A 12,854-nucleotide genomic window follows, 5' to 3' on the forward strand; every position below is an offset into this window, starting at 1 on the left:
AGAGATCCCTCTCTGATTTGTGCTGTATCGCCAGCTTCGGTACTGAGTGTTTTAATTAATAGGTTAGGATAAGGGCCAGGGTGAAGGTTAGGATTAGGTGTAGGCTTGAGGTTAAGGTTACGATTAGGATTAGGGTCTGGGTGAGGGTTAGGTTTTGGGTAAGGCTGGCTAAGATTAGGTTTTACGTAATGAAAGTAACATATTAACAATACATCTATTTAAAGTAAGTAATGGATCAACAGAACATCTACAAGATATTGACTCAATGTATTCAAATGCTGCACTACTGCTACTTCACTGATATATTGTTGATGTACTTCTGCTAATCATTTATGAGTTTATTAATCATCTACAAAGGACCACTCCAAATAAAGACCAGAAATGTGATTTATATCAGGCAGTGTTTTTGAAACTCAGTGTCAGAATGTTTTTTTATATTTGCTTTAAGATGAGAAAAAGCCGGCCAACGAGGCTGTGGCTGAGTACTTGCAGAGCAAGAAGAAGTATGAGGAAATGAGGAAACAGAAGCTGAAGAAGGGCTCGAGCCGAGAAGCACAAGTGAGTTGTTAAAAGTCTTTGAAATAAACTAGTAAGAGACCATTTTAGCCTTTCTCTATTGTTAAAGCAGGGCTCAGCCTGTGAGATACATTTTGTAGCATCAGTTGTGCTTTGGATCATGAGGGGATGGCTATGATCATTGCAAGTAAGTTGAAAGAGTATTCAAAGAGTTAAAACTTTGTGACAAATGTGTCTTCAGAGGATGTGAGTGAATTATTTACTGTTGTAAACGTATCTTCATCAGTATAAAGGTGACTTTGCATTTGATGCCTTAACATTACTGCGTCCTTCAGTTTTAATAAAAGTATGCAGCTTATCATCAAAGAACAGGCAAAAAATCTCAAATATTGTTTAGCCAAGTCTGAAGTGTCTGAACTTCACGTCTGTAGTTTTGCTTTTGGGTTACAGCGTCTGCGTAATCACACTTTCTTCATGCCATGTCAAGTTGTTAAAGCTGCACAATGCAAGTTGTTTTGTTAAAATTGAGAGAAGTGGCATTACTAAGTCAGGAGGGGGGAAGAACACACTAAAATGTGATGTACATGCGCTGCTGCAAGTCTCCCTGTAAAGCCTGAATAATATTGGAATTTAAGTTTTTTAGACTATGTCATACATCTTAACGTATTAAAATCATACACACACACTTAAAAATAAGGTCTTGCTCAATGTTTGGGTCTCAAATACAACCCCAATTCCAATGAAGTTGGGACATTGTGTAAAACATAAATAAAAACAGAATATCATGATCTGCAAATCGTTTTCAACCTATATTCAATTGAATACACTACAAAGACAAGATATTTAATGTTCAAAAATAAACTTTATTGTTTTTTGCAAATATTCACTCAATTTGAATTTGATGCCTGCAACACGTTCTAAAGAAGCTGGGACAGGGGCAATATAAGACTGGGAAAGGCTCAGTCGTTCACAAGCAAGGATGGGGCGAGGTTCACCACTTTGTGAACAACTGCGTGAGCAAATAGTCCAACAGTTTAAGAACAATATTTCTCAACGTGCAATTACAAGGAATTTAGGGATTTCTACAGTCCATAATATCATCAAAAGATCTAGAGAAATCTCTGCAAGTAAGCGGCAAGGCAGAAAACCAACATTGAATGCCCGTGACCTTCGATCCCTCAGGTGGCGCTGCATTAAAAACCAACATCATTCTGTAATGGATACCGCATGGGCTCAGGAACACTTCAGAAAACCATTGTCAGTGAACACAGTTTGTCGCTCCATCTACAAGTGCAAGTTAAAACTCTGCCATGCAAAGTGAAAGCCATATATCAACAACACCCAGAAACGCCGCCGGCTTCTCTGGGCCCGAGCTCAGCTGAGATGGACGGACGCAAAGTGGAAAAGTGTCCTGTGGTCTGACGAGTCCACATTTCAAATTGTTTTTGGAAATCATGGATGTCGTGTCCTCTGGGCCAAAGAGGAAAAGGACTGTCCGGATTGTTATCAGCGCAAACTTCAAAAACCAACATCTCTGATGGTGTGGGGGTGTGTTAATGCCCATGGCATGGGTAACTTGCACATCTGTGAAGGTCCCATTAATGCTGAAAGGTCCATACAGGTTTTGGAGCAACATATGCTACCATCCAAGCAACATCTTTTTCAGGAACATCCCTGCTTATTTCAGGAAGACAATGCCAAGCCACATTCTGCACGTTACAACAGCGTGGCTTCGTAGTAAAAGAGTGCAGGTACTAGACTGGCCTGCCTGCAGTCCAGACCTGTAACCCGTTGAAAACGTGTGGCGCATTATGAAGCACAAAATATGACAACGGAGACCCCGGACTGTTGAGCAACTGAAGTTGTACATCAAGCAAGAATAGGAAAGAATTCCACCTACAAAGCTTCAACAATTAGTGTCCTCAGGTCCCAAACGCTTATTGAGTGTTGTTAAAAGGAAAGGTGATGTAACACAGTGGTAAACATGCCCCTGTCCCAACTTCTTGTAGGCATCAAATTCAAAATGAGTGAATATCTGCAAAAAAAAGTTTATCCGTTTGAACATTAAATATCTTGTCTTTGTAGTGTATTCAATTGAATATAGGTTAAAAAGGATTTGCAAATCATCGTATTCTGTTTTTATTTGTTTTACACAACGTTCCAACTTCATTGAAATTGGGGTTGTACAAAATCAGCTTTATACTGATGATGATACGATGACAGTAGTAAATAATTTACTCACATCGTCAGAAAACATGTTCTCTATCATGTCTTGATTGCTTTTACAGTTCTATTTCAGTACACAATCAATTAGATTCATCCCCTCTGGGAAGGGGTCCGAAGCACAACCCACGTTACAGAACATTCTTCTGCATGTTGCATGCGATTACACACTTCCACCAAGGAGGTCTCCAAATTGCCAAATCTTACATAGTGCAGCTTTAAATAAATCTTCATATATTTTTATTTTATTATTTATAAAGAACTTTAAATATTTTTTTCTTCAAGTTAACACTTGAATCCTGCTACACATCGTTGTCAACAATGCCATCAACATAAGTTATCATAACAGACTATATCTGGTAATGTAACATTTTCATTTTACTTTTACTGACAATTGTCATGATAGATGTCCTAATGTTTGACGTCATAATGGCTAACTAGCCTTAGTAAACATTAGTCTGTGGCATAAGCTATCACAACATTAAACATTATGACAACTGTTGTTACAGTTACCAGTAATGGTAATAAGATACTGTTATATTGATGAACAAAATTTGACACAAACACTCATCTCAGCCCAAGACATCTTCCACGACATGTTGTGTTATGCGGGTCAAGTGAAGTATTATCTTTCTTTGTTTCTATGATTTCTGACACTGCAGTACATACCTTTTATCAAAAAAATAGACAAGAAGAACAAGCAAAATTCAATTTCCTTTGAAAAGGAGATTGCTAAACCTAACTGTCTCAATTCCATCTTCTGCTGTTTTTAAGACACTCGCTCTTCTGGACCGCTTTAAATCCAAGCTGTCAACAGCCATCTCTCAGGCACCTGAGGTCACTGAAGATGTGGAGGAACTGGGAGAGGATGATGATAAAGGATGGTGAGAAATGTTTATAATACATTAATACGTTAAATATAAAGTTTTAATACAGTTTTACTTTCATCATCCTCTTAGGAACACAAATGTTGTAAAGACTGTGAGTTAAGAATCTGTACTTTCCACAGAATTTCTGCAAGTTTCAGTGAGCTGGTGAAAAATAATTACAACATACAATTAGACATCGAATCTGTTACCACCAGCACTTATGCCACACTTCACACTACTGAAATGAAACGGATTCATGAATTTGCAATTGTCTGTGATCAAAATGTATATTTAATAATTCATGCCTCATGGATTTCTTCCTCTACATGGCTTACTGTTCCATGTGGCCCAGCTGCATGCGCTGCATCTCTTTCTCTCTTTCCCTTTCTCTCTCGCTCTCGCCAAGTAACTCGTTTGGCTCCAGGCAGCGCTGACACCATTTAAACAGTATGCACTGTTTGTTTTTGCTGTGCACTTGTGGCGAAGTCATTCTCTCAGCTGACTTAACTGAGTAAATAGGCGGGCAACAGACAGAGGGTCCAGATGGAGCATGTCACGTCCAGAGTGGCCCAGGCTGCCCGCTGACTGTCTTTTTTGATAGACAGGATCCAGAGGAACCCAGCCTCTCTGATGACTCTGAACACTAAACACAACATGAATGGGAATGGGCTTTCGTTTCTTCTTTTGTTTCTTTTTTTCTTTTCTTTCTGTCATAATTCTTATTGTCTCTATTTCACTCTCTCCCTTCTCTCTCTGTCTCTTTTTCTATTTGTTCCTGTTTTTTTATTTTTTATTTTTAATCTTTATTAGTCCTCCTGTCTTTTTTCTCTCTTTATCTCTCTCTGATTTTCTTTGTCCATCTGTCTCTTTACTTGTCCCTCCTTTTTTCACCTTTGTTTGTTTGTTTTATTTTATGTTTTCAGTTCCTTCTTTCTGTCTTTCCTTTTCTTGTATTTTTTCTTTTCCTGTCTTGCTCTCTCTCATTGTCTCACTGTCCTTCTGTTTCTTTCTCTCTCTTATTCTTGTTTGTTTCCTTCTCAATTCCTTCACAATCACAATATCTTCCGTTCTCTCCTTTCATTGTCCTCTCATTATCTCTCATCTCTCTCCCTCTTCATCTCTCTCCTCTCCCTCCCTCACCTCTCGCCTCTCCTCTCTCTTCTTCCCTCCCTCCCTCCTGTCTTCCGCCCTCCCTCCTTTCTCTATCTTCCTCCCTTCCTCCTCTACCTCCTCCCTCCCTCCTCTCACTCCCTCCCCTCTCTCTCTCCCCTTCTCTCCTTTCAAAGTCCTTTCTTTATCTCTCTTCATCTCTCTCCCGCTTCATCTCCCTGATCTCCCTCCCTCTTCTACCTTCTCCCTCCCTCCTTCTCATCTCTGTCTCCCTCCCCTCCCCTTTCTGTCTCCCTCATTCCCCTTTCTGTCTCCCTCCCCTCTCTGGGTCCCTCCCTCCCTTCCTCCCCTCCCTGTCTCCCTCCCCTCCCTGCCCTCGCTGTCTCCCTCCCCTCCCTGCCCTCGCTGTCTCCCTCCCCTCCCTCCCCTCTCTGTCTCCCTCCCCTCCCTCCCCTCTCTGTCTCCCTCTCCTCCCTTTCCTCTCTGTCTCCCTCTTCTTCCTACCATCTCCGTCTCCCTCCTTTCCCTCCCCTCGTCTTTCTCCTCATCCTCTATCCCCTTATTCTCTCCTTCCTCTCCCTCCCTCCCTCTCTCCCTCCTCTCCCTCTCTTTATCTCACTTGCTCTCTTTAACACTCTTTCTCTCCTCTCTTTCTCTCTTTTTTTTCAACTACTGCTTGCAGACATGTGCTGGTTTGACTGGCGCAGCACTAATGAACTTCCACACTGTTTGTTTTCATAGTATCGCCGTCTCCTGCGGCTGCTGCGCGTCCTGTCTGACAGTGTGTGCAGAGCAGCAGAGAGCTGCCGTCTGTTCTCCACTACATACATTCCTGTCCCTCCGCCTGCTACTACATAGGACGACAAAGACAAAAACGAAATAATTACTGTGTCAGAGCAGCAAGAGTATAGTAAATCACATCCACTCACTCACAGACATGCATACACATATACTCTGAGCAAATATTGAGTCTGCTGGGTCTCATTTCACACTTGGTTAAATATTAAGACTAAATACTGTGTATTTAGATGTGTTTAGACCTGCTCTGATGTCAGGATATTATGTTTCAGAAAGTGAGTAGGAAAATGTAGCGAAATACTGAAATAGAAAAAAAGACGAGCTGTTTGTACCAAGATGTTCACATTGGTAGTAGATTATGTTTTGTGTCATGAGTTCGATTCTTCTAAATGGAATACTCCAGTATTTTGTAACCCCTTAAAATCACAGAAAACTGTGAAAACTTGACTTACATGTTTTCTTAAGTTATAGAAATATTCAGTAGAATGGTGATTGTGCTGACAGGTCCTGGTCAAACTGATCTCTGTCTGCTTCAACATTAGCATACGGTTGCACTATACAGTAATTTTAATGTGAAAGAACAGAAATCCACTTATACTCCCTCCTACAATCATTTAAAACTCCATAATATGGACTTACAATAGAAGCCAGTGGACAGGTGCTGAAGTCAATAGATTTTGCTTTTGTCTGCGAGTGTAGATTAAATTGCTAGCTAGTTGTAGACTGTTTAATTGCATTCTGATTGGTGCTTGAAATCAAGTTGTGTAATTCCATTAAATTGGACTGTTTTGCCTACATAAAACCATAGAATATGCACCGTAGCTACTCCTGACATGAGCAAATGGACAGGAAATAATGTCAGTAAATACCAGTTAATATTAAAGCATTCTCAGGGCTTGTCAGTGTAGTTGCTGATGTGGTGGTTAGCACCCGCAGAAGCCTTCTTCTGTTTCATAGTGATCAACCAAAGAAGACAGATAGATATATAGATAAGAGACAAGTTAGAAAAAGACTGGCGTGTTTCTTAACATCCGCAGGCTGTTTATAACTTGCACCAACATTTGTTTTCGGTGATCAGATCATGCTCAGATTTCGCTTCACTGCATGAAAAGCCATGTGTTAACACACCCAGGATGCATTTTGATCAGATTAGTCAGTTCACTCAAGCCACATTCAGAGGTGACCGCGTTCAACAAAAGCGTAAGTGGAATTTCATTATCCACATACAATTACGTAACTCCTAACCTCTTTCCACCTCTTTTGGACAGTGGACCACTTCAGAAATCACAACAGCTGCAAGACAAAGCCTTCTGCTCTGAATTAAAAGATATACATGCAATATATGTGTTAATTAGCTTTTTATGTGGTAAAATCAGATCTTATCTGGACACCCTTGAGGCACATTTAATTGAAAAGTATAAATGGAATCCAGCCAAAGTAAATTCAGGTAGTATACAGACATGAACAATTCTTAAATGTAATATATTTACATATATTATAAATTGTCCAAAAGTCCAAACAGCTTAAGTTATGCTTGGTTCACCTGTTTTTCTAAACCTGTGCCTACATACTGGGCAAATACAAGTTGTCTGCTTATTGAGATGTATGCCAGCTCATGTTGTCTTCTAGTAGGCTTCAGGATACTTAGCAAATTGTTTTGCCTTTTGCACATTTATAGGCTGTGGTGTCAAAGATATATTTTTAATCCGATGAACTCCTCAGCTGTCTTGCAAACAGACATTTCTAAGAGTCACTGATTTATATCCAAAGCCATGCTGAGCCAATGCCTCTCTCAGAGCCCTCCTGATGTTTCCAGAAGATTACGGGAAGCAGGCTGGCAAATCATTCTTGCTTTGTCAGTCGCAGTTAAAACATATAGCTTTAGTGGTTGGAATGGCTTGCTTTTTAGAGTCCTGCCTACTATATGCCCAATCCATAGATACAGTCCATTAAAAGTCTTTGCTATTTTTTTCAACCAGTAGAAATATTTGAAGTAGGTTTGTGGCTAAGAGTTTGGATTTAAGTCCATTTGTGTGTGTAGAGTAATGGCTTCTTGGCGTTTGAAGGAAATCTGCTGTTGTAATTTCTATTTAAACAGAGACAAATAGGGTTTGTTTCATTTGTTTGAAAATTTTATTTATTATTATTTTTATTTAGGAAATTATTTTTATTTAAATGTAGTCCTGATCACATCTGTGCCTTTGAGTGTCTATTTTGAACTGTATTTGGGGCCCATTCAGAATGACAATTCACATACGGCACTGTGTGGAGGTCAGAGACCACCCTTTTATTTAGTTTCCAGTCAAAACACGCATTAATCACAAGTTATTAAATTTCAGTTCCCCTTATTTGTCCTTGACTTTCTTCCTCTATATGCAAATGGATTATTTTATATTTATATTTAAAATTAATAACGTGGACTTAATGGCTGATTTAACTGGAAATCTAATCAGTAAAGGGTGATCTCTGACTTTTGCACAGTGCTGTATTGTATGCTGTGTTCCTGAGCTGCACGATAAGTCATATTTTTATCATTATTGGGATATGAGTTTCTACAATAAACACATCGATAAGAGCTGTGACAGAACAGATCCAATTACCCCATAAACATAGTGCCAGAAACATGTTGTTACACTGACCAATCAGCTAAATGCCTACTAACAAAACACACAAGCGCATCTTGAAAAATACTCCATCCTGAACTACACACCTTTTTGTTTTGTGAGCCTAGATAAAACATAAATATATATTTACTTGTTTTTATAGGATTTATAGAAAGAGCTGTTGAGGTAATCCTGACGGATCCTCTGCCTTACAGTGCACATAAAATGCCCTTGCATTTCTGATGCATGTGGCTGTTAGTAGTATTTCATTTCTTTTTATTTTGCACAACAGTGGATGATGTTTTATAATTTTGTGTTTTGCTGTTTGCTCAAAGAAGAGGTTAGTTGAATTTTGTAGAAAATTCTGTACTTGCATCACTTGCAGTCAGTTACTGGAATTTTTCACTTCATATATTGTTATTGTGATATATGACAGCTTTATTGAATATCAAATTTTATTCAGTACACAGCCTTATTGTGTACTGTGCATGACAAGTCTCGAACAGTCCAGTTTTCTGTGTGTTAATGTGAATTGAGGCATTCACAGACTTACAACTAATATTATTTTGATCAGACTAACAGGAACAGGCCAGCATTTAACGGTCACATGTGGCAGTATGTAGCTATATAGCTGCACTGGTGTTTTGTCCATATTGTGCAACCTTCCTAAACAATAAAAGTGATGCTGTATGGCCTGAAGAGGAGGTCTAAGCCAAATTTAGTTGTCCATCGTCCTGCTTCACCAACCTCCACAGCACGAACCACAGCAGGGAAATGATCCTTGACACTACGAGCGTTTGCCTCACATTCTCCTTTGCATCAAAGAACCTCAAACCTCGACCTAAAATATACCCGCTCCTCTCAAACCAGCACCATGTGTGTGTGCGAGAGGGAGAAAGAGAGTCTGGAAGGGAAAGAGAGAGAGAAAAAAAATCAGTCTGTGTGCACGTTTTAGAATAACAAGACCTGTGCTTTCTATCACTTACTTCATCCTGAAGGTAGACCTGTGGTGCAAGGCCCCAGTCTCTGGGGCGGCAGCAGAGCCCCTCACCGGGGAGACAGATTTGGGGGCTCGGGGGATAGTGGAGAAGGGGCCCCCCTGGAGCAGTGCAGGAAAAAACAGCAAGAGGGAAGTCTGTACCACTCTCTGAACGCCTTTGCACCCCGTGAACGGAACATGGGTAACAAGAGGTCAGACACTGGGAGTCAAGTCTGGGCCAGAAGTGTAAACTATTCCATCTGTGTCTGTATCTACAAACTCCACCGCCACCACGGCACCCCCCTCCATTTCACCCAGGAGTCAAGGCCCCCTCCTGCCTCTCTCGTCTCTTTCTTTTCTTTTTTTGCGACGGCGCAAGACAAATAAATCCAGGAAAAAGGCTTCCGAAGGCCTGTGCATCAAGGCTCTCCGATAAGCACCCTCCTCCGCCCCCCCCCAAAAAAAAAAACTTTGAATAGGATTCCTACACAAGCCATTACTCTAGGCGAGGAGGCCGGCAGGCTGTCATCACTGAGACTGCTAGACAAATTATCAGAGCCGTCCGCCTCACGCCACAGGAGTCCTTCTGGGCCTGCCAGAGAATAGCCAAGACATTCTAGATGAGCTGTCACAGCTCATGCACATTTCCAGTGGATGTGAAAGCATCACATATGCACACTGGGGCTTTAAGGGTTACTAAGTTTTAAAAAAAATAATCAGTTAAAATTGATTAGCAATGATTAGTTGGTCATTTGTATGAAACATGCTAATTTATACTGCTGTGATAGATACATTTATACAGGTTTTGCTGTAAAGCTTTTATATATTTCTCAAGGATTTAAATAATTAATAGTGATTAATCATTACTTTGTGTACTTATGAGGAGTTGCATTTGTCTTATTACTCTAATTTTACTTCAGTGAAATATTTTATCCATTTAAAAAGCATTTTTATAGCTTTGTGATTGGAAAAGTAAGCTTTATCAAAATGTATTTATTGCCTTCAATAATTCTATCTGAATTTAAACATAGAATCACACAAATGTGATGAGCTGAACTTCAGGCTGGAACTATGGCGGAAATGTCAAACTAGTAAAGTGCATTAACAGCATTAAAAGTTAGAGTTAAGCGTTAATCATTTTCTATGTGAACATGTTAACTTTCACACTATTTATTTATTTATTTATTTTTAAAAATACTTAACAGTAACAAACCATTGTTTTTAGTTTTTGTTTGTCCTTCTTTTAAACTCTGATAACTTGACAAAGGAATCAGTTACTCCATTCCTTATGACAGCCATGATATTTAAGTAAGCAAAGCATACGGCTTGCATATATTTGCAGACATACTTATAAATGTCTTTTTTTTGTTGTTGTTTTGGCTGATTGCAAAGGGTTGTGTGATTGCTCAAAAAGAGCTATATGGTAGATTACTCACCACTGTGAAGCAGGCTCTTAAACCTGCTTTGGTTTTTAGCCCCTTCATGTGTTTTTAACTCGGACAACCAGGCCTAATTTAAAAATCCTCCTGAAGCTACTTTGGTTACCTTGGTTTATTGAAACGTAACATCACATCTGGTGCATACAGACCACCGTTTTATGGTACCTGGTGTGGACCATGTAACCTCTTTTCAGCATATTGGTGAGATTACAAATAGCCATGCAACTGTTTGCGGTAGAATAGTTGAACATTTTATCTTTTTCCATTTTTTTTATTTCTCTCCCTTAACAGTATGTAGGTCCATAATATGGCAGAGAGAGGCAAGGGCAGTCTCTGTGTGAGCACTCACATGCATCTAGATCACACACCTGTCTTTATACACAAGTAACACCCATCAAAGTTTTCTGTAGTCATCATTCCCATTTTCGCTTTTCTTTTCTCTATGGACGGAATATGAATTTTCAGAATTGCTGAAAATTGACAGATGTGTCTATAGAGTACAAGCAACTCACTAACTTGGCTCCATTTGACTTACCTTCACTGGACTGCTTTGCCTGTTTGCTGTTTTTTGTGACCGTACTTGGCCTTTGTCTTGTTTTGGCTTTTCCATCATGGGTAAATTGTTTTTGGAAAGCATTTTTCATGTGTTTTCCTCAACAAGAGTTTGTGTGAAGCGCCAGTGGCCTCCTCGTTGTGGTGCTTGGTTGGAAGAATGTAAATCTCTGCATTTTTTCAGTGGCTCTGTATTGTCCTCTTGGCCGTGGAATGCCAGACCTGTGAATAAGAGTGGGTTATCTGGGAAATGAAAGACAGATGAGCATCTGTTGCCTGACTGAGGCTCCCATCAGGGTCATCCTGCTGCCTCTGTCCTGGAGAAAGAAACAGCAAAAACATCTTTTAGCAGACCAAAGCAGTGCTTTCTTGGATTGTAACTGCTGCAGATATAGGCTACAGACTCAAAAACATACCGTGTGTTCTCTATAAATCAGTAATGTCTGGTTTGAGATAACCTGTGCCTAAAGATTCTTTGATAGAAGAATTACTTTTGGCTCTCTAAAGGGCCTTTCCTTAGGGAACCATTTTTATAAATGATGTGCAAATGAGAAGATCCTTTTAAAGGTTTAAAGAACATCTGTATAAAATAACTTTTTATACTAATTTTAAAAACCTATGTGTTATTCTGTAGAACTGTAAGTCCAGGACAGGAACCTTTTTTCTTCACCAAAATGACACATTTGTAAAAATATGTTGAGTAACAGAATGTAAAATTCTATTTTTAGTATATGTAACAAATATTGTTTGTGTGTACATGAAAATGTCAGCCTTGGTTTTAACCAATTAAATACTCCTTGTTATTTTTATTTCCACTCCTCATGGTAGGAACAGCAAGTATTTATGGAGCTTTCTGCATGAGGTTCTGCTCCATACCATTCCAGAAGAAAATCCTTGTACTGATAACTCAAAGCCTGGTGATTTAGCGGGCTGGGTGCACCATGTTGCTGTTCTTTTGAACTGGGCTCTGTTTCCTCATTTTGATTTAGGATGGCGCATGTACTGCAGTTTGATGAGCAAACCAGAAAGGTGAAGGATGCCAACATGCAGGACGAAGACACATTCGAGATCTATGACCCACGCAACCCCGTCAACAAGCGCAGACGAGAGGAGAGTAAGAAGCTGCTGAAGGAGAAGAAGACCAGGAGGTGAGGCCGAGGACCTCTCTCACAGACCACGCTCTTCCTTTTATCCTTCTCACTCTTACTGCCTCATCCTGGCTCTCTGTCTCTTTGGGATGAACTGCAAACCTGGATCTCACTCAACATCAAGGGTACATCCTGGGGTGAGAAACGAGCAGTGTGAGGCATTTAAAACAGGATGCCTATGGACAGCCTTTCTTAAGAAATACACTGTACAGTAGAATTATCTCAAAATGACGTCACAACTAATAAAGACTTACTGCCTCTGTGATCTCCATGTATTTGATAATGTCACTAATGAGTGTTCATTTGTTGTAAGTTAATTATGGTAAAACGTTAACTATAAATGGTCCTCAGATCAAGCCTTACCAGCAACCCAGGGGTGTATTTGTGAGTATTCTTTGGGATTAGACGGAGGATCGTTCTCTCTTGATCATTAAGAAATATTACTGATCTGTTGGGGATCAACATGAGTTAGCACACTCCTCAAAACATGTTGAGGCAGCACCCGGCAGCTGGTAATGTATAGATATAACAGCAGGATAAAGTACACAGTCATATGTAGGGTCAGATTACCCTGGTCGTATTACATTTTTGTTGATTTTCTAATTGAAAATGAGTTA

The 12,854-nt window shown here is 39.8% G+C and overlaps 1 protein-coding gene across 1 annotated transcript in view; it reads left to right on the forward strand.

Annotated features, from left to right (window-relative positions):
- The window catches only part of cwc27 (CWC27 spliceosome associated cyclophilin), a 60,284-nt gene extending 47,772 nt beyond the window's left edge, over positions 1-12,512 (forward strand). The window contains exons 12-14 of the mRNA XM_017725515.1: positions 449-558; positions 3,514-3,623; positions 12,079-12,512. Of these exons, the coding sequence (XP_017581004.1) occupies positions 449-558; positions 3,514-3,623; positions 12,079-12,241 (383 nt within the window). The 3' untranslated portion in view covers positions 12,242-12,512. The remainder of the gene's footprint in view (positions 1-448; positions 559-3,513; positions 3,624-12,078) is intronic.
- The last annotated feature ends 342 nt before the right edge of the window (positions 12,513-12,854 follow it).

This window comes from Pygocentrus nattereri, chromosome 18, assembly GCF_015220715.1.
Source record: "Pygocentrus nattereri isolate fPygNat1 chromosome 18, fPygNat1.pri, whole genome shotgun sequence".
Lineage (NCBI taxonomy): Eukaryota > Metazoa > Chordata > Actinopteri > Characiformes > Serrasalmidae > Pygocentrus > Pygocentrus nattereri.